The sequence below is a fragment of the Lucilia sericata genome, unplaced genomic scaffold, assembly GCF_015586225.1.
Source record: "Lucilia sericata isolate MDLA Ls3-8-SP2 unplaced genomic scaffold, ASM1558622v1 Contig000079F_arrow, whole genome shotgun sequence".
Classification (NCBI taxonomy): Eukaryota; Metazoa; Arthropoda; class Insecta; order Diptera; family Calliphoridae; genus Lucilia; species Lucilia sericata.
Window position 1 is genome coordinate 655470 of NW_023994112.1, and position 24829 is coordinate 680298.

The 24829-nt window shown below is 32.4% G+C and overlaps 5 protein-coding genes across 5 annotated transcripts; 2 read left to right on the plus strand and 3 right to left on the minus strand.

The window, feature by feature from the left end:
* Positions 1–8896: 8896 nt before the first annotated feature.
* LOC119616546 (uncharacterized protein CFAP97D1) lies at positions 8897–9674 on the plus strand. The gene is made up of 3 exons (XM_037972962.1): positions 8897–9165; positions 9226–9385; positions 9444–9674. The coding sequence occupies exons 1-3, from the start codon at positions 8897–8899 to the stop codon at positions 9522–9524; spliced, it is 510 nt and encodes a 169-aa protein (XP_037828890.1). The 3' UTR covers positions 9525–9674.
* On the minus strand, positions 9671–10904 carry LOC119616541 (tRNA (adenine(58)-N(1))-methyltransferase catalytic subunit TRMT61A). The gene is made up of 3 exons (XM_037972956.1): positions 10175–10904; positions 9944–10113; positions 9671–9878 (listed from the first exon to the last, which is right to left on the minus strand). Exons 1-3 carry the CDS (start codon positions 10800–10802, stop codon positions 9717–9719), a joined length of 960 nt encoding a protein of 319 aa, XP_037828884.1. The 5' UTR covers positions 10803–10904; the 3' UTR covers positions 9671–9716.
* Positions 10905–11226: 322 nt separating this feature from the next.
* On the plus strand, positions 11227–12389 carry LOC119616545 (UMP-CMP kinase). The gene has a single exon (XM_037972961.1). The coding sequence runs from the start codon at positions 11393–11395 to the stop codon at positions 12104–12106; it is 714 nt and encodes a 237-aa protein (XP_037828889.1). The 5' UTR covers positions 11227–11392; the 3' UTR covers positions 12107–12389.
* A 343-nt stretch (positions 12390–12732) lies between these two features.
* Positions 12733–13940, minus strand: LOC119616544 (charged multivesicular body protein 2a). Its single transcript, XM_037972959.1, has 2 exons — positions 13458–13940; positions 12733–13392 (listed from the first exon to the last, which is right to left on the minus strand). Exons 1-2 carry the CDS (start codon positions 13768–13770, stop codon positions 12968–12970), a joined length of 738 nt encoding a protein of 245 aa, XP_037828887.1. The 5' UTR covers positions 13771–13940; the 3' UTR covers positions 12733–12967.
* Positions 13941–14123: 183 nt separating this feature from the next.
* Positions 14124–24737, minus strand: LOC119616551 (C2 domain-containing protein 5). Its single transcript, XM_037972968.1, has 13 exons — positions 24455–24737; positions 24007–24308; positions 23784–23944; positions 23542–23723; positions 20895–21223; positions 17197–17527; positions 16734–17128; positions 16002–16677; positions 15676–15763; positions 15207–15533; positions 14976–15143; positions 14808–14912; positions 14124–14748 (listed from the first exon to the last, which is right to left on the minus strand). The coding sequence occupies exons 1-13, from the start codon at positions 24616–24618 to the stop codon at positions 14686–14688; spliced, it is 3291 nt and encodes a 1096-aa protein (XP_037828896.1). The 5' UTR covers positions 24619–24737; the 3' UTR covers positions 14124–14685.
* Between the last annotated feature and the right edge of the window lie 92 nt (positions 24738–24829).

Genomic DNA, 24829 nt, shown 5'->3' on the forward strand with positions numbered 1-24829 from the left:
CAGTAATCTCTAATCAGTACGTTAAAAAAACTTACATTTTATAGATTTTAAAAGTTAATTGAAAACAATATTAAAAATTCATTGTCTTTAAAAAAAAATGTTGACAAGTTACATAAGTAGTGATCACTTTTGTTTGAATAAAATTTAAAATACAAATACAATAACTGAATAAACAAATCAGATGAACATTTTTTGTTATTATTATTGTTTAAATAATGTTTAAAATATTATTACAACTTTTTTGTGCAGACACAATAAAACAAACAATATCGAAAAATATAATATTGAGGATTTTGGATAAAAAAAACTGCTGTAACCAACCAATACAAGATTTCTTGAATGGTCCTCAAACATAAAGAAAAAACGTAGAGAAACTAACCAAAATGTATTGTAAAGGAATTGAATTGGTTTCGAATCAAATTGTATCGTTTGCTGTTTGTTTGCTGGCATGATGTTTGTTGTAACACAATATATGCAGCGTTTTGATTTCATATTTGCTCTGATTTATTTGGCGTCAATTGTTAACCATTACATTCATTCGAGGATGTCATCTTTCCATTGTTATTGTTTTTGGCTGCCTCTTCTTTGTTGGCAAGTTTTTAAATCAGACTAAAGTAGAAAATCATATAGTCTTTTTAGTTGTTGGCCCAGACTTGGGTGATTTTTTGTTTAGTCGTAAATGTTGTAAATGTGGTTGCACATTAATAGGCATCCTCATCATCATCCTACTCTTTGTCGCCGTCGTCATCATCTTCATCATTATTGGTATTATTATTACAGTTGTTGTTGTTGCCATTGCTCAAATCGTGCACAAATTCCCACGGACTATATAATAGAAAATCTAGCAACAACAAAAATAAAACTCTTTGTTTTTTCCCCAATGTCTAGGCGCTTAAAAGGCAAATAAATGGAAATCGAAAAGGACTTTTATTTGCCTTTAAATGCTAGCTATTCTTAAGTTCTTAAAGTTCTTTTTTTCTCCAACATTGTTTGTATTTTAATTTTATTTAAAAGGACATTTTGAATTTTAAACATGAGAACTTTTTTAGGCCCGGTAACAGAATGTAGAAAAAAAACTTATTTACAATCGTAATTAATTTGAAAAGAATCTGGTTCAAATGTATCACATTGTTTTACCTTTTTTGGTAAGACATTTTTGTTCTTGTTGTAGTTGCTGATTGTTATTGTTATTATTGGCCACAAATCATATTCTCAATATTAAAAGCGAGAACGCCCCTCTTTAGAATAAAATAAGCACGCCCACAAAACCATAAATTGAACTGTTAATCAGGCTTCAAATATAATTTAATGCATTTTTTTTGAATTTCTTCTTTTTGTTTAAAAGCAAATTTTCGCACAAAAGTAATCATACCAATATGAGATCAATACAAAACGGGCACCAGATGGACAGTGGGACTAACACAAAATTGAAACAGTTGAAATCACTTAATTCAGCTTGTAGTTCAATGAACCAGAACTGAATTAGAACTGAACTAGAACTGAACTAGAACTGAACTAGAACTAACTAGAACTGAACTAGAACTGAACTAGAACTGAACTAGAACTGAACTAACTAGAACTGAACTAGAACTGAACTAGAACTGAACTAGAACTGAACTAGAACTGAACTAGAACTGAACTAGAAACTAGAACTGAACTAGAACTGAACTAGAACTGAACTAGAACTGAACTAGAACTGAACTAGAACTGAACTAGAACTGAACTAGAACTGAACTAGACTGAACTGAACTGAACTAGAACTGAACTAGAACTGAACTAGAACTGAACTAGAACTGAACTAGAACTGAACTAGAACTGAACTAGAACTGAACTAGAACTGAACTAGAACTGAACTAGAACTGAACTAGAACTGAACTAGAACTGAACTAGAACTGAACTAGAACTGAACTAGAACTGAACTAGAACTGAACTAGAACTGAACTAGAACTGAACTAGAACTGAACTAGAACTGAACTAGAACTGAACTAGAACTGAACTAGAACTGAACTAGAACTGAACTAGAACTGAACTAGAACTGAACTAGAACTGAACTAGAACTGAACTAGAACTGAACTAGAACTGAACTAGAACTGAACTAGAACTGAACTAGAACTGAACTAGAACTGAACTAGAACTGAACTAGAACTGAACTAGAACTGAACTAGAACTGAACTAGAACTGAACTAGAACTGAACTAGAACTGAACTAGAACTGAACTAGAACTGAACTAGAACTGAACTAGAACTGAACTAGAACTGAACTAGAACTGAACTAGAACTGAACTAGAACTGAACTAGAACTGAACTAGAACTGAACTAGAACTGAACTAGAACTGAACTAGAACTGAACTAGAACTGAACTAGAACTGAACTAGAACTGAACTAGAACTGAACTAGAACTGAACTAGAACTGAACTAGAACTGAACTAGAACTGAACTAGAACTGAACTAGAACTGAACTAGAACTGAACTAGAACTGAACTAGAACTGAACTAGAACTGAACTAGAACTGAACTAGAACTGAACTAGAACTGAACTAGAACTGAACTAGAACTGAACTAGAACTGAACTAGAACTGAACTAAACTGAACTGAACTAGAACTGAACTAGAACTGAACTAGAACTGAAACTAGAACTGAACTAGAACTGAACTAGAACTGAACTAGAAATGAACTAGAACTGAACTAGAACTGAACTAGAACTGAACTAGAACTGAACTAGAACTGAACTAGAACTGAACTAGAACTGAACTAGAACTGAACTAGAACTGAACTAGAACTGAACTAGAACTGAACTAGAACTGAACTAGAACTGAACTAGAACTGAACTAGAACTGAACTAGAACTGAACTAGAACTGAACTAGAACTGAACTAGAAACTGAACTAGAACTGAACTAGAACTGAACTAGAACTGAACTAGAACTGAACTAGAACTGAACTAGAACTGAACTAGAACTGAACTAGAACTGAACTAGAACTGAACTAGAACTGAACTAGAACTGAACTAGAACTGAACTAGAACTGAACTAGAACTGAACTAGAACTGAACTAGAACTGAACTAGAACTGAACTAGAACTGAAACTAGAACTGAACTAGAACTGAACTAGAACTGAACTAGAACTGAACTAGAACTGAACTAGAACTGAACTAGAACTGAACTAGAACTGAACTAGAACTGAACTAGAACTGAACTAGAAACTGAACAAGAACTGAACTAGAACTGAACTAGAACTGAACTAGAACTGAACTAGAACTGAACTAGAACTGAACTAGAACTGAACTAGAACTGAACTAGAACTGAACTAGAACTGAACTAGAACTGAACTAGAACTGAACTAGAACTGAACTAGAACTGAACTAGAACTGAACTAGAACTGAACTAGAATTAAAGCTAAATTAGATTCTGAATTCATACTTGATACCAAAAATTTTATTTTACTCGTAAGAGCACTGTATAAATAATATTTTAAAAATCATATTGTACAATTGTTTGCTAGTATTGTCCAAAGGACCCTCCTCCAACTACACCGCCAGCCTGCCTGCCAGGCTGAGGTGATGTTAAGAATTTCATTTCAATGGGTAAAAGTGTGAAGAAAGAGACTTTTTTTTAAACCATTCGAATTAAAACAAGAATAAAAGCAGCAACTGCCACAACAACAATAAACATATTGTTAAAAACCTCAGGGTCACAACCGTTGAGTATCGATACAATTGTTGATAAATACTCGTGTTGCATTAAAGAGAAATAAAATCTCAAAAAAAAAAAGCAAAAAACCAACAGCAAATACAACAAGTGGCGTGTTAATCATTTCACGCAAAGGTTTTTTTCTGGTAATGCAGCCATTATTGGTAGTGATCTTACCAAAAATTTTACTTGCATCTTTGCCAACAAGAAGAGAAGAGGTAGAAACCAACAAATCATTTATGCATTTGTTACTTTACAAATTGCTACAAATCATTGATGATTTGTCTAAGATAATTTGGCAACCACAGAGAGAAAAAAAAGCAGCAACACTATTAAAGCAATAAAATAAATTCTTATTTAAATCATAACATAGTGGGAGGGAGTAAAGGAAAAAAAATAACTATGTTTCTCATAATCGTCTTCGACACTTGGAAATATACATATGATCGAAAATGTCAAAATGTATTAAGAAACAGATTTTGTGAAGAGTAAAATATGCCCTAAATATACAAAATATGCACTTCAAAACATGCAATTGCTTATTTCTTATTCCCTGGAAATGGAGAAAACTAATATACGTTATTTGAAATCAAAATCATTATGTATTAAAAAATCTTGTACAAATAATCTTTGGTAAAGTTAAACAATCTTTCAAATATATTTAAATATTATAACTAGAAAGACCATATTTTTAATCTTTCATCAAAATCTTTAAAGAGAAAAATGTGTAAAGAAACATTGTTTAAAAAATTTACCAAATGTGTTAAAATGTTGCTAGACATAGATGAGGACATTCTTTCAAAGAAGTAACATTTAGCTTCAAACTAAAACTAAAATAATCCAATAGCCCAAAATAAAAAAGGAACTGTGTACTGGTACTGCTTCCTTGTGTCTTACTTTAAATGTTTTGGCTACTTAAATTCAGCATTGTTTTCTTTTTTTTTTATTTCCTCACTTTTTATCCCCGGACAGTCTGTTCATCTATTTGTCGTTGTTGGTTTTGTTCTTTTTGGAGAAATACTATTGTATTTTTTTCCAAACATATCAACATTTACAACGCTTTAAATACGTGATAAAGACAATTCTTAGAATGAAAAAGCCTCCTTTTTTACTACTACCTATTTTTTATTGTGTTTCCATTATTCTTGGAAGTTTAACATGCTCTATTAGCGGGAGAGAGTGTTTTACATTTGCATAATGTTGTCTATAAAAAAGGAACAAAACAAATAAATGTAAAGTTAACTCATGAAACTTTTTAATTTTTTTTCTGTTTAATTCTAGAATTATGTGCCAGGTCGGATTATATTAGACTCTGAGAAGTCGCATGAATCTTTAAAAGAAGTGTACAAAATTCTCATTTTTGAAACTGAAATTCTACTTCTGTTCTAGTACTGTTCTAGTTCTGTTCTAGTTCTGTTCTAGTTCTGTTCTAGTTCTGTTCTAGTTCTGTTCTAGTTCTGTTCTAGTTCTGTTCTAGTTCTGTTCTAGTTCTGTTCTAGTTCTGTTCTAGTTCTGTTCTAGTTCTGTTCTAGTTCTGTTCTAGTTCTGTTCTAGTTCTGTTCTAGTTCTGTTCTAGTTCTGTTCTAGTTCTGTTCTAGTTCTGTTCTAGTTCTGTTCTAGTTCTGTTCTAGTTCTGTTCTAGTTCTGTTCTAGTTCTGTTCTAGTTCTGTTCTAGTTCTGTTCTAGTTCTGTTCTAGTTCTGTTCTAGTTCTGTTCTAGTTCTGTTCTAGTTCTGTTCTAGTTCTGTTCTAGTTCTGTTCTAGTTCTGTTCTAGTTCTGTTCTAGTTCTGTTCTAGTTCTGTTCTAGTTCTGTTCTAGTTCTGTTCTAGTTCTGTTCTAGTTCTGTTCTAGTTCTGTTCTAGTTCTAGTTCTGTTCTAGTTCTGTTCTAGTTCTGTTCTAGTTCTGTTCTAGTTCTGTTCTAGTTCTGTTCTAGTTCTGTTCTAGTTCTGTTCTAGTTCTTTTCTAGTTCAGTTCTAGTTCTATACTAGTTTTAGTTCTAGTTCTGGTTCTATTCTAGTTCAAAATTTTTAAAATTTTAAGTAGGGTATTTCAAACTTCCCTTTTGCTTCCTTTACCCTTAATATTAGTGTAATTTTTGTCGCCTTATTAATCATATTCCTACTATTACAACTCCTAAAAATCCTTCTTTGACTTTTGGACTCTTAATGGAATTTGTTGTTGTTATATTTACATATTGTCACATTTAAATGCATTTACAACATACAAACATTTACATACATATGTATGTAAGTAAAATAGTTTAAAATATTTGTATTTATACATATATTTTTGTTATTTTATAAATGCAATGATGCATATACAATGATAAAACGTGAGGTTAAACGTAATTGTTATTGTTGGGAACCTAGACCTTAAGAAACAAACAAAAAACAAATATAATCTTGTTGTTTCTGTTTGTGGTTTAGTGGCATCAGCATAAACTAACTAACTAGTAGCTACTGTTTTAATTTAAGTTTAACTTTGTTAAATTTTTTCCAAACTAAAGACAAATGTCAACACATAAAGTTTGGTATGTTGTTGATTATGAGGGTGTAAAGGGAAATTTCTTAAGGATATATAAAAAATGATATTTTCGCTACTACACAATAAAAAAAAGTTCAATTAAGTAATGCAGAATGTAATGAACGCTTTTAACCATGTTTCAAACTATAACCCGTAATAGATCTCTCTTCTAAACAAAAACCTTTTTTAAAAATCTTTATAATACAAAGTTTATCGAAATTACATTACTTTCCTTTTAATAATATTTTAAGTATTACAAACATTTGTTAACAATTCCAATCAAGATTTACGAAAACAAGCTAAATACGAAAATTTCATATAAACATGCAAATAACATATAATTGAGGTGGTAACTAATTCTCATTATGTTCATCATTTTTAAATTTATTTCATTCACTTTACAATGTGACGACAATTTGTGATTTTTCTTCTGTTGTTGTTGTTGTTGTTTGTATTTCTTTTAACAAGTTTAATGTAACTCTGTTTGCCGTTTGATTACTGGTCAAATAAATTAAACAACCAACGGACAAACGAACACAAAAAACAACATTCCATCAACAACAAAATAACAACAACTGTTGTTGCTGCTGCAATCTTGAGTAGATATGTTTAATATGTAGTGACATCAGCATTTACAATTTAGTAAAGAGCAACAAAAAACTGCGAGAACAAACAAACGTCTGTCGTACAGATTACGTATGATTGAACAAAAGGACGGACATAACTACGTATATGTAGAATGGACGAATGGATGTATGGATGAAAAAAAGAGTAAAGTAGAAGTGGATACTCACATAAAGTACCACTTAACATCAATCAGGCAATGAACACCAGAACTACAGGACAGTTGACATGTGAGTAAACAGTCGGACATACAAAAGAAATGATGCCGCCGCATTTATTGCGCATCATCGTCATCGCCATCATCATCAACATCATCGTCAGCAGCAGCATTAACAACATTGCCAAGCATCTGTGGCAGACAATAACGCGCCAGGGTATCAACTGCATACATCGTACTTTTTTATAAATGCGAAATTTTGTTAATGAGCAAGGATTTTGTTAAATATGAAAAATTGGGGACTTTGGTTAAATTATTTTGCGTCTGTGTATGAATATTCAAATTTTGAATGTATTTACAACGTCTTTACTAAAAAAAATTATAAAGCAACTAAATAGTTAACAGAAGTGATATTTCTTCAAGAAAACTTACTTCTTAAGAAATATAAAAAATGTAAATTTCAATAAATTGATTGGAACTTCGATTAGGAACTACCCACTTGAGCTATTACAAAAAAACAACATAATAATGATAATCTTGATATTCCTATTGTTTTATAAAAAATTATTGATATTCCTATTGTTTTATAAAAAATTATATATTTTAATAAATGCCTAAATGTATACTTGTTAATTTAGCTCTTCTTTAGCTAATCTTTTCAAATTTAACGGAAATGTTAATGGATTGATTAAAAAGAAAACAAATTCCTGAAATATTCTCGAATAAGTTTAATAATTTTAAGAGATAATAAACTTGATTGAATAAATTTTAAAAACTATTTTTCTTATATTTCGAACTTACAAATATCGATGCAGTATAAACTGTTAAAATCTTTTTTTCCGTCAGTTAGTTCTAGTTCTAGAACAAGTTCAGTTCTAGTTCCGTTCTAGTTCAGTTCTAGTTCAGTTCTAGTTCAGTTCTAGTTCAGTTCTAGTTCAGTTCTAGTTCAGTTCTAGTTCAGTTCTAGTTCAGTTCTAGTTCAGTTCTAGTTCAGTTCTAGTTCAGTTCTAGTTCAGTTCTAGTTCAGTTTAGTTCAGTTCTAGTTCAGTTCTAGTTCAGTTCTAGTTCAGTTCTAGTTCAGTTCTAGTTCAGTTCTAGTTCAGTTCTAGTTCAGTTCTAGTTCAGTTCTAGTTCAGTTCTAGTTCAGTTCTAGTTCAGTTCTAGTTCAGTTCTAGTTCAGTTCTAGTTCAGTTCTAGTTCAGTTCTAGTTCAGTTCTAGTTCAGTTCTAGTTCAGTTAGTTCTAGTTCAGTTCTAGTTCAGTTCTAGTTCAGTTCTAGTTCAGTTCTACTTCAGTTCTAGTTCAGTTCTAGTACAGTTCTAGTTCAGTTCTAGTTCACTTCTAGTTCACTTCTAGTTCACTTCTAGTTCACTTCTAGTTCAATTCTAGTTCAGTTCTAATTCCAAATTATATCTAAACATTCACTTCTAGTTCAATTCTAGTTCAGTTCTAATTCCAAATTATATCTAAACATCGTCTGTTGGCTTTGTGGGCTTATCCATGTTAGTTCAATTAATATTTTTAAGGGGTTGAACAAATTAATTTTTTATCCAAAACCATTGAAGGGACGCCTCAAAAATTTCATGAATATCAAAATTTCTCAACAGCTCTAGTTTTGGAGTTAAATAATTTTTGTCTAAAAATAGAATTTATTTACAAGTATGTAAATTCTTTATTATATAAATTTACCCTACATACGGTTTATTTTCTTGTTTATTCAATTTCAAAAAATCCATGGAGATTTATTTATATAACACTTGGTAAACATTAAAAACACACAAAAACAACTCCCTGGAAATAATAACCAAAGCAACGCCTTTCCCAGAAGTCCATAATTGTAAAAATTCCTTAACTGTCGTACATAATTTATATAAAATTCTTGTACATTCTTGACTTCAGTTTACAACATGATATCGAGACGAGATAAACTATTAATTCATCCCTGGGAACAACGCCGCTATGAACATCATAGAGAAAAGGTCAAATCGGCTAAGGCAGCTATAGATCGTACACCACCAGTATTTTATCCGCACATTGTACAAAAGGCCAAAAAACAACAAACGGAAAAGGAACGTACACTTTATGTGGAAAATGAAAATGTACGTTTGCTCCAGCGTTTAGCAGATATAATGAGAACTAAACGTATGCCCGATTTTTGGAGAGAACCAAGACCAAAGTAAGTTTTTATTGTTTTTTTATGTTTTAAAATTTAGTTTTAAGTTTCTGTAATTTTTAGCTTTTTAAGTCGAGAAAAATTATTCGAAGTAAGACCTCGTACCACTCATATGAATTGGACTCCCTTAGAAGGTTTAAAGGAAGCGGTACACAAATCTGCTAAAGCTACCAGGACTAATAGATGTCCCACTTGTAAAGGCCAACCGGAAAGACCCAAAATAGTATGTAAATTTTATTACTGGTAAGAAAACAATGTACATTCCCTTTTTTTCTTTGCAGATAATACCAGAAGAACGTGTACCATGGCAACCGCCACGTTCATCATTTAACATAAAAACTTTACAACAACCTCGATATTAAAGTTTAATTAAAAGACTACAACTCAAATTTAATAACTACAGACACACTCACCCTTCTAGACAATCGTGGTATGTTGATTGTAGTTAAATATGATATTGAAAATTATTTGTAACTTGATTGTTTCTTGTATAAATCTTTTGGAAATCTTGAGTTTGTTTTGTTTTTATTATCTTGTGATTAGGTGTACTAAAATTATCTAGCAAATGCAGGTGGTAGGGTGGCAAATGTTAAAAATCCTGTATGACCCGGTTGTGTGGGTGGCGCTGATGATGTCAAAACCTTCAATGTTTCCTTGGGTTGTTTCATAAGACTTGAAATATCTTTATCACTGGTGGCATCTTGTTCTTCAGGTTTCTAGAATATAATAAAACAGTGGACAGTTAAAATTAGTGACAAAAATTATAAAATATTTTATAAACCTTGTGTTTAAGAAACTCCAAATTCATCACCGGAAATGTTTTGGTTTTGACTACATCTTCTTGCTGTAATACTTCGAATGATTGTATTTCTGTAAATCCCTGTTCCTGTAAAGCAATGCAACAACGTTGTGATTGCTCAATGCAGGGAGAAAATGAACAAAAACGGCCACCTTAAAACACAAATGATATGTTGGAAAAGGAACTATTATTTAAAGATCTAACAATACATACCACTACTCTTTAAAGCCTTAACCGCATGTTCCACTGCCTGTTGAGGAGCTGGTAAATCTAGAAATACTGCATCAGCTTTACCGTTCAGTTCTTCGCCAAAACCATTCTGACACACATCCCGATGATAGACAGTTACGAAATCACCCAAACCGTGATGTTGAAATTCCTCCCGGGCCTGGTTGGCACGAGCTTCATGAAAGTCAAATGTATGCAGATGACCATGAGGCTTAACAGCCCTTAAGAAGTAATGTGACAGCGAACCAGAACCCGTGCCAGATTCTATTACAACTGAACCGGGTCTCACTTCAAGCTGATGCAAAATCATGCTAATATCGGGTGTATATATAATTTGTGTCCTATGTGGCAATGTTTGGGTCCATAATTCGGGATTTGGTTGTAGCACATAGGCCCAACCTTTCGATAATTCAACGCGGCTACCATATTTGACACCAATTATATTTTTCACTTTTAAAGCGCCAAAAGATGTTTGAAAGATGTGTTCGATGGTTTCACCCTTTTTATTTACAATTGTGGGAGTTGCTTCAATGACATGCATAGAATTAACACTTAAATATAAAATAACCGTATCGCCCTCGTCGATTGTATCTTTTGGTTTAAGAAAACTCATTTTATTTTAGACCGAAATAAAAAAACCGCAATTATCAAACGAAAAAATAAACAACTTGAAAAAAAAAACAAAAAATTCTCACGTGTAGGAAAATGTCAAATGCTAAAAGGGATGCCAGATTTTAAGAGCATACTGAAAATTTATTAAGACAATTTTTTTACAGATTTGCAGTAAAATGAGGTGAAATTGCAATTGAAATATATTTCATTTATTATTTTGTAATTTTAGATATTATTTATTTTTAAAAATTAAGTGTATTTTAAATATTATTGCAATCCCATTTTCGTTATGTTATTTCCACAAAGTGGCAACTATATATTTGTTTACTTTTTGTTAACAGTTTACGGTGATTGTTTACAAACAATTTTTTAAAGAAAAATTGTAAGTTTAATTAGCCGACGCCGTAACTATCTTTAGCAAACCACCGACGCCGACATAAAAAGGTCAAGCCGTCGCCACCGTTCCCTTTGCATCGGTACATAACCATTAATTATTTAATTTGTTTTAACCGTGCAATACCGTGATATTTTTTCAACGTTGTATACATACAACGTTTTTTATCTATTTTGTCATTACGATTTTATATTTTAATGTTAAAAGTCTTGCGTAGTACTTTACACACATTTACACCAATCACTAAGCATTCCAGTACAAGGCAGCTGCAATACAAACGTTTCCTAACCACAGCAACGCGTACTAAAGTTCAAGCGGAAATGAGTGAAAAGCCAAAAATTGTGTTTGTTTTGGGTGGCCCAGGTGCTGGCAAGGGTACTCAGTGCTCTAAGATTGTAGAACGTTTCGAATTCGTCCATTTATCGGCAGGAGATCTATTGCGTGAAGAACGTGCCCGTGAAGGTTCCGAAGTGGGTGCTTTAATAGAAGACTACATACGCAATGGTAAAATTGTACCAGTTGAGGTGACGTGTTCATTGCTGGAAGCGGCTATGACAAAATCTGGCAAAACTAAGTTCCTAATTGATGGTTTTCCACGTAATCAAGACAATTTAGATGGCTGGAATCGTCAAATGTCCGACAAAGTAGATTTTCAATTTGTTTTATTCTTCAACTGCTCAGAGGACGTGTGTGTTAATCGTTGTTTGTCTCGTGGCCAAAGTGGTTCCGGTCGTTCGGACGATAATATGGAAAGTTTAAAGAAACGTATTCAAACCTATAACAACGATTCTCTGCCCATTATCAAGCATTTCGAAGAATTGGGTAAAGTGAAACAAATCGATGCTAGCCCCTCGGCTGATGAAGTTTTTGCCAAGGTTGAGCAGGTATTCAATGAAAGTGGCTTCGAGTAAAACCCTTTCAACACACAATTGTTGGAGGTGGTGGTAGTGTTATAAATATTGTTGCTGTTGTTGTTAATTCTCTGCAATTTCCTAGTTAAAGGAGGAGGAGGAGAAGAAAACACTTACACAATGATTATGCCGATTTGCTTACTTTTAAATTCTTGTCTTGTCTTTTAACACGTATTAAAAACTAACATTAGTTCAATTCTTAACAAAAAAAATCGATATAAAATACGATATACTCTATGTTTATGGTTAAACAAAATAAAACTATTTATTAAGCTCAATTTAATATTTGAAATTATCTATTTATTTTGATGTGTTAGGGATGGGTAATTTGTTAATGGATATTTCATGTGTATAGTGCAAAAAGTTTGTGTGTTAAAAAACGAAATGTTTTTAAGATAACTTTGAAGGTTACACAGTGGGCAACGTTAAGTAAAAATATAAACAAAATAAGTTTTATCTGAATTTAACTCACAATTATGATTTTCAACTTCGAAGTTGATCAAAACAACATCGTCTTCAAATTTATTGTTTTGTATATGAATTACATTTAGATTCTGCAAATGATTTGTCTGAGAAAGCTGCGGAAATTATTCAAGTTAGAATTAGAATTATGTTATTTAGAAAAGTTGTGTTTTTTCAAAAATAATAAAAAACTTTATTGCAGTTTTTATTAAAGAACACGTCTTCTAGCCAGCAGACATACATATTTAAAAAAATCCACTGCAGTGCAGACAAAAACTTAACTTTTCAATATACATATTTATATTTGTGTGGCGATTATTCGACAAATGAGTTACCAAATAATTATTAAAATAAAATCCAAAAAATTATTTAAAAACAAAAAGCATTTCCAATCCGAGTTTAATCTCGTCGTAGTTTATCCAAACGAGCCTGTAAATCTGCATCCGCATCTGACATGGGAGTAGACCCACCACTACCGCCAGTAGCTCCGCCTCCACCTGCGACTGGACTGCTAATAGCACCACCAGCAGCTACGGCAGCTGGTGTGTTCTTTACACCGCCTGCTATAGATAATGAACCAGAGGCGGTCGGTAGATCTCCTAACTGTTCGCCCAATTGCAAGCCCAATTCATCTAAAACTTGAGAGACAACGGCATCGGTCTCCTCCTCATCGCCCTCATCTTCCATGGCGTCATCAATAGCATCGTTGATCATTTCCTCTTTCATGTCCATAATTTCTGATTGTTTTTCGAAATCGTGTAAAATCTTTTGGATTTGTGGTAAATTCAATTGACGATTCATATTCTGCATGGCCTTAGTAACGCCTAAAATTAGCCGGAAACTCAATTAATGCTAATTAAATCTATATTATTTCCAAAAGTCAACTTACCCTTCATTGCCTGGGCCATGGTATTCTGTGATTTAAGTGTTTGTATTTTCAGTGACACCGCCTGTATGTTGGCCTTCATTAGCATGAACTTCTTGATGTAGCGGCGTGTGCGTACCAAATCTTTGGCCATTATCTTAACCGCATCCATTTGTCCCTCCTTGGCCATTTTCTTGATGTCGGCTATAATCTTCTTCTCTTGCTGCTCCATTTTCATACGCTCCCTGTCCAAATCTCTCATGGCTTTGTTGAGAGCTCTTTGATTTTTGCGTAGCATCTCATCGGGTGAGATTTTCTTGCCAAAAAGCCAATCCATTTTCAATTATTTTATTTCCTATTAATAGCTTAATATTATAATTATTTAGTTTTTCGTTTTAGTTCTGAGAAGTTGTCGAAAAATTCGGTTTTTATTATAAAATTCTATTTGTTTTTGTCACAACAGAAAATGAAAACATTACTCATCTGTGCTTCTTCTTATTTTGCCAGTAGTCATTCACTGTGAGTGATGACATCATTACAAGTGCCAGTAGGAAATTTTGTAGAAATTACAATTGTACACTGTGAGAAATTTGTGTTTCATAACAAATTCATAAATTAAAAATAATGAATTCGTCCATATTTAAAAAAATTAAATTTTTGTTGTATGAATATGAAAACACATTTTTTCTTCTTGAAAATTGTTTTGATTTATTATTTTTTGTTTTAATTTAATTAAAATTTATTTACTTTTTTCTCACAATTTCATTTAAAGTTACATATATGCACTTTTTACAAAAATACATTTCAAAAAACTTGTTGTTAAGTTTTTATGCTTAGATTTCAACCTTAATTTTAATACAAGTTTAAGTACATTCTATGTATAGTCACAGTTGAAATTATTGCATTATTAAAATTGAATTGAAACTAAGCTAAAACTGAATTTAGTAAAAATTTAAATACAATTGGCAAATTTTTATATAGTCCAAAGATTAATTAACAAATAATAAAATCTTTAAACAATTTGTTAAAATAAATAAAAGAAATAGTAAAAACAAATAAAATAAATAAAATAGAGAGCAACAGTAGTGGTAGGAGTAGTTATATTAGTTTTTTTTAGTAATTGCTTTTTTAGGAAATAAATTGGCTAAATTATTGCAATTTAAGATTGTTTAGTAAACAACTTTAAGTTAAATTTGTGATTAGGTTGCTTTTAGAACTATTTTTAATTCTCTTTATTGTAGCAGCAAACATATTAGTCATCTTGATGATATGAAACATAAACCGCATCGCCACCAATACTTATAAGACATTGACCCTGAAGAGAAAGTAACATTATTAATCCATTTAACTCTAAAAATCGTGCTCAAAACTTACTTGATTTTTATGTTGATTATCGAATAATATTAATTCAGTTAAGTAAAAGGACACCATGGCATTGCCGCCCAAGGCCGATATATGAGCTCTGACAACAGCCAAAAGCTGTTGCAAAATATAGATTTTCATTTCTGTTTACTGATTTTAAAATTTAAAACATTTACTCACCTCTGTGATAAAGCCATGGACAAATCCACTTATGCCACCATTTTCCCTTATAGATGTGCTCTCTCTTATAAAGAAGAAATTTAAATTACCCAAATACTTTTCAATTTTGCCTCCCGGTATAAAACTCAAAGGCGTTATATCCACACCATTCCTTTCGTATACACGATTCTAAAATGTATAAGGTTTTGATAAATATTAAAAAATCACAATTCTCGTTTAGCTAGAACCTACATGTCTTTGACGCATTGATCCGGGTGCTGAAGACAATTGTATGGGTGATGATTTACGATTTTTGAATAATTGTGCTCCAAACAGCGGTATATTGGTGGCTGGTGTTGGTGTCTCCACCATATGATCTTCATCCAGTGGGAAAATATAATCTTCCTCTTGTTGCAGCTGTTGCAATTTTTTATTATTAATCTCACCGGCCGAATAGGTATGACTCATAGAGTTATTACTATCCGATTGGCCATTGCTTATATTTTTACGTTTGTTTTTCAATTTATTGGGATCGCCTAGACCCAAAGCCATGCCGGTTACTAAAATTTGAATTTGATCCTAAATGAAATACGAAATAATTGTTAATATCTATATGTCTATGTCAATCTATAAGTCGATGTCAATATTTATGTCACTGTCTATACCAAAGTTTATATCCATGTCTATACCAATGTCAATACATTTAAAGTATGAGACTTACACTTTCTGGGAAGTCCAATTTAAATTTTAAATCACAAATGGCGCATGGTATCATAGTGCGCAATTTGAAATAAATAATCTGCATCAATCTATAGAAAAAATAAATAAAATAACATATTAAAAACAATGTTTTAAACTAGATTAAGAGCTTAAAACTTAAGTTCGAATTTAAATTCGAATTTTGGAACCTGTTTCTGAAACTACTTTTCGTGAAATAGTTTGAAATTTTTAGACTTTTTTAAAAGACCACATGATCTAGAGATTTTGTTTTCAATTTCGAATTTTCAAAGAAATTATGGAACATTTAAGGTCAATAAATGCTCTCACCTTTGAAAATGCTTGGGAAAACCAGTAACAGTTTGTCCCGTATCGGTTTTTGCCCTCCACACCTGAGTAAACATTTGCAAATTCTTAACCGCCTCCATATCCATCATGCCCGGTACTTTTTGAGTACTAACGACATGAAAACCTTCTGGTGGTTGCGATTCCATTAGCAGTGATATAATTTCTAAATCTTCGATATCATCAACTTCCAAAACACAAGTATCCTTATTGCCGCAATTCAAATCTACATCGACACCTTCTTCATCGGAGTCGTCAGTATCGGAACTTTTATCTAACATATCCTGATCTATGGATTTCAATTGATAGATTTCCTGATAACGTTCAAATGTCTCCTGCAGTTTCTTTTGTAATTCATTTAGTTTTTGCTTATCAGTCCAAGAGTTGCCAGCAACTATTTTAGGTACTTGTGGTACGGGTAATGCTGTGATGAAGAGAGCAGTGCCAGTGGCTACCAAGGCAATCATACGTTCACCTATAGAAACTTGTACTTTCAAGCCAAATATAGCATTCATGCCCTTGGCTTTAAGTTTATTAATAAGCACACGATGCAGTTCGTATTCCAGAAAGGGTAGACCATCGGAAATTTCTTTAGCATTGAGTTCGGAGCGTAAATCTTTTTTGGCTCTAACTACTTGAGCCTGCAGAAAACAACCACGTCCTAAAATTACATAGATTATTGAAGAGAAAAATATTGTATGTTTTAGGCAGTGTTACCTGTTACTTGTATTGACTCGGGTACTTCTAAAGTGGCCAGTAGTACATCTGGCACACGACCCTTTAAGCATATTGCACATTTTTTCATTTTAACATTGAATGGCACCGAGGTGACATTATAGGGTACATGACACACGGTACAGGAAGTTTTTGACACATTTAGCAGACCAGGAAGTCCATAACGTTTACCTACAGAACCATTGGATATACCACTACCCATATCCTTAGAGTTAGGATCACTGTTAATAACATTTCTCTCTTCTAGAGATACTGACATGCCACTGCCACCAGCAGTTTTTGTTATATTGAAAATATCATTTTGGGATATGGAACGATTATAGCCCATATTTATAATGGCCGCAGTGCCAGTGGCCGAGAGAACACAAACATCATCGCTGTTTTAAACAAAATTTATTTTTTTACAACTTTTTTGGTTTTTAAGAAAAAATTTAGTACTACTTACGATATAGTGGTTAACTCGGAATAACCTAGCACCACATTACAACCTAAAGATCTGGCATGTGATCTAATCTCCATGCGCAATTCTGTCCACCAGGAATCACGGATTTCTGGCTCATCTGGATTGGGTACTCTTTCCAATAGCTTTACCGATCTAGCCGCCACAGTTGCTCCAATATGTAATATAAGACCAGGTGGATATTTGGTCATAGTTAGAAATGGATATTCCAACATATCCATGCCTTCAGAATTTGATGATTTACCTATAGCTGGACCCATACGCATCATAGCTGTTGCTGCCATCAAACGATCACTGGCCACACAAAATGAATTTCCTAAACGATAACACCAAAATCACTGAGAGAACTTTCAATGTGGAAACAATTATAAAAAGAATACGGAGAGAGTTAAACATTGACAGCCATTTGGTGGATGGACATGTGTCAGTGAATGAGCGAAACAGTGAGTTAGTTAGTCAGAGTGAATGGAGAAGGGAGTGAAATGGATGTAAATGTGTAAACGTGAGTGATGGATGCATATTTATAAGAACTACAGGCAAGGATATACATTTCGGTTTTGTATTATATTATATGTCTATAGTTTTTCAACTTAAATACCACAAATAGTTAAGATTAAAAGTAGTAGCAGTAGTTGTAGTTTTAGAAGTTGAATGTATTGGTTTTATTATCTATCAAGAGACACATTTCATACCATTGCTCTCATGCGAATATTACTTTTTTTAATTTTTCTTATTACTGTATGTACATAGACAAAAAAACAAAAAAAGATATACATCATATACTATATAAATTTATCTATTTATGTTTATTATTGTTACAAATCCATGCTGATCTCGCTCACAAGGTATTTTTAATATTAATTGATCAATTTTGAATTTTTGGTATTTAGCTTTTCCATAAGTTGTTTGAAATTACATAAGTATGTATATATTTCTACATAAATATTGCTCATCGGGGTTTTATATTTATATCACTCAACTTTGCGAAAAGTCTAAACATATATAAGTTTGATATTTCATTTGCAATTTTTATATTCTGAATCGTTGAAGACAGCTGAGTCGATATCCTTTGTTTGTCGTTATTTTTTGTTGAAAATAGTTTTCTAAGAATATCAATTTTTATGTTGTTTCGGAATTTTGCTGATATATTTATTACTTATATATATGTATATTTTACTATGTAATATTGTTATTTTGGCCAAAGTGGTGTTATATTACTGAATAAATAAATAAATAGCAAAATTCTCGAAAACATACATATCATAGAATTATCGAAGAAATTAAAGATATCTAGGGTTCGTAGAAAATTCACCGTTATTCTGCATTCGAATCGAAGTTTTCAATCATATTATGTGTATATAGTGTAGACTATAGTCTATAGTATGGACTATAGTCTGGACTATGGAGTAGACTATAGTTTGGATTATAGTGTAGACTATAGTCTAAAATATAGTATGGACTATAGTCTGGAATATGGAGTAGACTACAGTCTGGACAATGGAGTAGACTATAGTCTAAAATATAGTATGGACTATAGTCTGAACTATGGAGTAGACTACAGTCTGGACAATGGAGTAGACTATAGTCTGGATTATAGAGTAGACTATAGTCTGGACTATAGAGTAGACTATAGTCTGGATTATAGTGTAGACTATAGTCTAAACTATAGTATGGACTATAGTCTGGATTATGGAGTAGACTATAGTCTGGATTATAGAGTAGACTATAGTCTGGACTATAGAGTAGACTATAGTCCGGACTATAGATTAGACTTTAGTCTGGACTATAGAGTAGACTATAGTCTGGATTATAATGTAGACTATAGTCTGGACTATGGAGTATAATATAGTCTGGACTATGGAGTATAATATAGTCTGGACTATGGAGTAGACTATAGTCTGGATTATAATGTAGACTATAGTCCGGACTATAGTCTGGACTATGGAGTAGACTACAGTCTGGACAATGGAGTAGACTATAGTCTGGATTATAGAGTAGACTATAGTCTGGACTATAGAGTAGACTATAGTCCGGACTATAGATTAGACTATAGTCTGGACTATAGAGTAGACTATAGTCTGGACTATAGAGTGGACTATAGTCTGGACTATGGAGTATAATATAGTCTGGACTATGGAGTAGACTATAGTCTGAATTATAGAGTAGACTATAGTCTGGACTATAGAGTAGACTATATATAGTCTAATTAGCTGAACTAAAAGCTACCATCAAAAAATTAATCTTCGAAGGTGAAATAGATTTGTTACTACCACAATGGTTTGTTTAAACCACAGATAAACTTCTGATGTTAGTAAAATCTAACCCAACAAGATGTTTAAATAAACAACAATAAAATTTGATAGGAATATTAAAATATGAAAAAATTATAACATCTAAGTTTAAAAGTTTTAAGAATCCAAAATTTCTCTAGATTTTAGTTGGATAAAAGGGACACAACTTTTCCTATATGATAATTTCTTAAATACTGACACTATCATCATATTTCAAAATAACTTGCGAGCCGAAACAACAAAGCGAGGAATGACAAAGAAATTAGACGAAAAATATAATTATACACATACTCGAGAATTTACTTATGTTGGAGAAAAACGTTTAAGTAAAATTAGGTTTTTACAATACACCTACACATATGTAAGAAAAGTAGTAGTAGTACATACAATTAAATTTAGGATACACAAAAAAAAAACGTACAAAGAAATAGTTACAATATTGTACATAGATTTAATGTACAATTTGCATACACTCTACTTACTTTTACGATGTATAACTGTTTTTATTTAATTATTAAGAGCAGGTTTATGGATTTGTTTTTTAGAGATTTTTTTTGTTTGTTTAACGAGAGCATGGCAGTGGAGAGTAGAGTAGAATACATATACAATAGTAATAATAATAATAATAATGTTAGGATGAAATGTTAATTCATTTAAATAATAATAATAAAATTATTCATTAATTGTCCTAATGAGTTGCTACACATGGACAGAGCACAGTACAGACACTCAAACACAAAAACACGCACACACATACAAATGTCTTATATAAATTGTTTTAAATTTAAACTAAATAGTATAGAATCCTTTTGCAGGATTTAATTTTGTTTGTGTTTTAATTCAATAAATACTCCATTATTTTTCTGAAAATATTTAAATTAGCGGACATTTTTATACAGTTATGGTTTTAGTTTTTTAAATCTTCTTTATTATCTATTGCAATTTACATAAAAATCGTGTTTTTTATTTAAAATCAGTTGAATTTCATAAGTAATATACATAATATTAAAATTTCGAATACTTCATAAATAACTTATATTCAAATATAAGAACTTTTTCTTAAATTAAAGAATATTTTAACAGATTTAAAATTTTGTCGAACATAAAATTCGAATTTTCGAAATTTTTAAGTATACTGTAGACATAAATATTTTAAATTTTTTCTAAATAATTTCGAAATTTCGAACACAATATTGCATAGTTATCAGGTGAATTCATTCCGAAATTAAGTTCGAATATACATACATACTAGTTCCTTTTTATAAAATTTGATTCTTAAAACTTTATGAAATTCAATTGAAATTACGCGCCCTTACCCAAAAAACAACCCCAACTTACAACTATGAAAAGCACAAATTTGAATATAAAAAAACAATAAAAACTCCAACATACCTTTTGGTGTAACACTTAAATCCGAATCTGAAGAACGTCTAGCCATTTCACCCACCTCTTTGGGAATAATTGTTGTAGCCGTTGATACGGTAGTAGCCGACGATAGACTATCCGATTGAGATTGCAAACTCATGGGAGTAACTACGGCACCAGTCCGTGAAGGTGTAGGAGACATTTTACTGCGATTGCCAGCAGCAGGAGCAGCAAACGTATTTCCCGCTGTAACCGTTTCATCCATAAGTGATGTATTGGGCGAAATAGAACTTCTTAGATTTGGACTATTATTGTTGGAAGTACAGCTGCCACTGCCATTGATTTCATTTAAAGACCTATGCTGACCGTAATGTTGTTGTTGTTGGTGGTGGTGTTGATGGTTGTTTGGATGTTCGTGAGGGATAGCAGTGATATTGATGATGTCAGCATTAGAAGTGAATGGAACAAGCAATGATTTTTTAGCATTACAATTAGTATTTTTATCAATGAGCCCTAAATTCGAATCACTGTTAGGGGAGTACAACACAGATGCATCAAAATGTTTGCTAAAACGACCACTGGATGCTGGCCTTAAGCTGGCATTATCTCTAACCGTTGTATGGCTAAAGGGAAAGAGGCTATTGTAGGGTTTTGCATGGATATCTAATGTTTTACTACAATATGGCGACAGCTGTGATGCCGAACTTTCCGATTCGGAGGGAGTGGGAGTTGAGGGGCAAAGCTTTAAAACGGGAAATTTAAATTTACCCTCAGTAGTACTGGCTAAAACAATAGATGCTGGACGAGTATTGAAATTCTTTTTTATAGTTTGTTTGCAAGCTAAATTAGCTGGTATTAGAGCTATATTTACATTGTTAAGAGATTGTGAGTGCATATGAGTATTAGCGCTATTAGTTGCAAAATTAACTAAATCGGGCTGTGAGGAGAAACGTCTACCAGAATTAAAGCTAAATTCATCGGGATTTTCTAAAATGTCCGAACTATTGTCGTCAGCTTTCTGTAATAGAAGTGGAGAGGAGTATTGATAGAAAGAAGAATGTAAGGTAAAAGCTATGAAATAAACTCCACCATAATAACAACGGGGAAAATACATATCGTTTTTAATTCTACACAATGCCATACTATGGTGGAGTTTACCCAATGCTTAAAAAAATTAACCTTATCGTCTGTAGCAAGCAAACAAAGTTGCTTGAGTGAGGCTACATTATGAGTTTTTTTATTGGCAACATTGCCTTCGACGTTTGCCACAATTTTATGCATTTCCAGACAAGAGGACATGTCTACATTGTGTGGAAAATTACAAGAACATTGTTCGGTAGAACACACATCCGGAGATGATTGTGTGCTTATGGACGATTCCGAGCCCACTCTTTGAGCTTTTGACGTTGTCTTATGAATTAGAGTATTAAAGGATGGTGTCGGCTGCTTCATGGCCGAATCATCACTGACAGATCGCACAATAGGATGTGTTGTTTTTTGCAATTTCTTACTAGTTGTTATGGGTTCACTGTGCGTCCAACTTTTTTTCGCTTTACGCACATCCAACATAGAATTCGATTCTGATCGCATGTTCACATTTTTGGTGGGAAAATATATAACACTACTTAGGGATCTTGAACCACTAGAGGATGATCTTGAATGTTCATCAATTTTACGCATCAATAAAGCATATTTATCATTTAAAATATTACGTGATGAATTGGTAAGATGCTTCATTTTATGAGTAAACTTTTTTATGCGTCTACCGCCACGACCCTCCTCTTGTCGTATAAGATCCATCATTAGCTGTGACTCGGGATCTGAATCGGCTTCTCTGACATCTAACAGAGAACTATCGAAATTTAGTTTACTAAATGACAACGTTGAAGAAGACTTCTGACGGGGATTTATACTAGCGCCTGTTAAAAATTCTAAATATTTTAGAGTGCGTCTATTTTTTATTAAAAGCGCATTGGCAAGAGTGTTAGAATAATTTGATAAATATTTGTTTATGAATACAGAGAGAAGAGCAACAATTAACGTTTTAACACATATGCATTTTTTGGGAGGTTAAACGATACGATTCGAATTAGTGATTCAGAAAAAGAGATTAAAATATTTTATTTAGAAATATTGTAAAACCTGTTGATTTTCAAAATTTTGGAGAATTTTCATTTTTTTTATTGGATTTTTGAAGAGTTTTTTAATTATAAAAATTAAAGGAAAATAATTAAAAATTATAAAAGTGTTCGATATAAGTGAAGTTGAGAGTCCTTTTATTAACGAACTATATTTAACAGTTTTAACACCATTGTACTCTGTAAAAATCTTGTGATTTGTTGAATTGAATTGAATCAAAATTAAGATGTTATGTTAATGAAGTTAACAGATTGTACTAGATGTTTACAGAATGCGTTAACTTACAGAGCTGCCATTAATCAAAATGCTGTAAACAACATTATTATAACAATTCAAAAGTTTAACTGTTATGTTAACAGAATTTCCGAGATGTTTACAGAATACGAAAACTGACATAAAAAAATGCAATTTTCGGATTAAACCTGATATTATCGAAACTGTATAATCCGATGGAAACGATTTAGAATTTTAAAAATATTTCTTCTACTTTTATTCAAACACTTTCTAAAAAGAATATTTTCATAAATATACTCACTCTTCAATTAAAGCATTGTCTGCCGAAGCTGGTTGATTAGTAGTGTCTTTGATCAAGGTCACAGCAGTGCCTATGCCACGAGCCACCACGCCAACATCACCTTCTAAATCGAAGCATTGCGTATAAGCTATAACAGCATTGGCGCCCATATTTATGGCTTTCAGTCCCATTTTTCGCTGAACCTAAAGCAAAATCACAACTTTTACAAAGTTTTCTATGCATATCTTAAATTTATTACTAACCTGACCCGATAATTTCAGAAAAACCACCTGACGAGCTTCATTGGAAGCTCTAGGTGTTCGTATCTTGTCAATCCACTGATATTCAGGATCATCATTGACCACTAACTCCTCTACAAAACCATGAATAACTTGAGCACGATAACCTATAGGTATACAGGGAGCTAGAAAGCCAAAAACAGAGAATTAAATTTCTCCTACATTTCTGCACTTTTCCTAAACCTACAATGGAAGAACGGTATGCCACAGGAACTCTGGCGAAATTTGTTAACATCTGAAAATAAATCCACTTTGACAATGACATTGACTTCACCACGTATGCCGTGCATAGTATCGAACACTGGTATCCATCCAGAAAGGACAGTGCCTTTGCCTTGGGTGGTTTGGCCGGAAGTTTCTAAACATAAGGGATTTAAACCAATATTTACTTTGCCAATGGCATCATTAGCCGAGTAGGTGTCATGGTCCATAAGACGTATCTGCAATGGTTCATCTTGTAGCTCTGCATCATCAACTTCAAAACGAAACCTTTAAAAGAAAAACACACATTCATATAAATATTCAACTATACCTACAGAAACTATTATTAGTTATTAAACTGATTATCTTTCAATTGATTACTATCATTATTGATAACAGCTCAAAAACTACTGTTTTTTACTGGTCAAACCTACCAATCTGTATTCCATTGTGGATTAAGACTTTTTCTACAGACATCAGTTTTGTGTGTCACATTGCCCAATTTAATTTCTACGTAGGCATCTGTTGTGTCCGATGATTTGTCCATAACAGGCAGATTCCTGCCAGCTTTAATCTTGACACCCACTTTGCCTGGCATTGTTCATTTGGTGGATTTTTCTCTGGACAAGAAAAAAAGCAAACAAAACTTTTTACAATCTACAACTTCAACACAGAGCCCCGCGCCGACAAATATTAACAGCACCGGCGACTGCTATTAGAAATGTGAGCGGCGGCTTAAAATTTTCAACGATATTAATTAAAAACGGAATCCGAGTGATTAAAAAGTGGAATTTTGAAAGCAAATATGT

What these genes read in the sequence shown, in the direction of transcription:
- LOC119616544 (XM_037972959.1), bottom strand. Translation starts at nt 13,770, where the DNA reads ATGGATTGGCTTTTTGGCAAGAAAATCTCACCCGATGAGATGCTACGC. An exon ending in CATGGCCCAGGCAATGAAGG is followed by an intron (nt 13,393 to 13,457) that starts GTAAGTTGACTT and finishes GGCTAATTTTAG; the next exon opens with GCGTTACTAAGGCCATGCAG.
- LOC119616541 (XM_037972956.1), bottom strand. Translation starts at nt 10,802, where the DNA reads ATGAGTTTTCTTAAACCAAAAGATACAATCGACGAGGGCGATACGGTT. An exon ending in TAAGGCTTTAAAGAGTAGTG is followed by an intron (nt 10,114 to 10,174) that starts GTATGTATTGTT and finishes TTGTGTTTTAAG; the next exon opens with GTGGCCGTTTTTGTTCATTT. An exon ending in TGGAGTTTCTTAAACACAAG is followed by an intron (nt 9,879 to 9,943) that starts GTTTATAAAATA and finishes ATTATATTCTAG; the next exon opens with AAACCTGAAGAACAAGATGC.
- LOC119616551 (XM_037972968.1), bottom strand. Translation starts at nt 24,618, where the DNA reads ATGCCAGGCAAAGTGGGTGTCAAGATTAAAGCTGGCAGGAATCTGCCT. An exon ending in TTTCCCAAGCATTTTCAAAG is followed by an intron (nt 15,764 to 16,001) that starts GTGAGAGCATTT and finishes TTTTTTCTATAG; the next exon opens with ATTGATGCAGATTATTTATT. An exon ending in ATAATCAACATAAAAATCAA is followed by an intron (nt 14,749 to 14,807) that starts GTAAGTTTTGAG and finishes CTTTCTCTTCAG; the next exon opens with GGTCAATGTCTTATAAGTAT.
- LOC119616546 (XM_037972962.1), top strand. Translation starts at nt 8,897, where the DNA reads ATGATATCGAGACGAGATAAACTATTAATTCATCCCTGGGAACAACGC. An exon ending in TGGAGAGAACCAAGACCAAA is followed by an intron (nt 9,166 to 9,225) that starts GTAAGTTTTTAT and finishes TGTAATTTTTAG; the next exon opens with CTTTTTAAGTCGAGAAAAAT. An exon ending in AACCGGAAAGACCCAAAATA is followed by an intron (nt 9,386 to 9,443) that starts GTATGTAAATTT and finishes TTTTCTTTGCAG; the next exon opens with ATAATACCAGAAGAACGTGT.
- LOC119616545 (XM_037972961.1), top strand. Translation starts at nt 11,393, where the DNA reads ATGTTAAAAGTCTTGCGTAGTACTTTACACACATTTACACCAATCACT.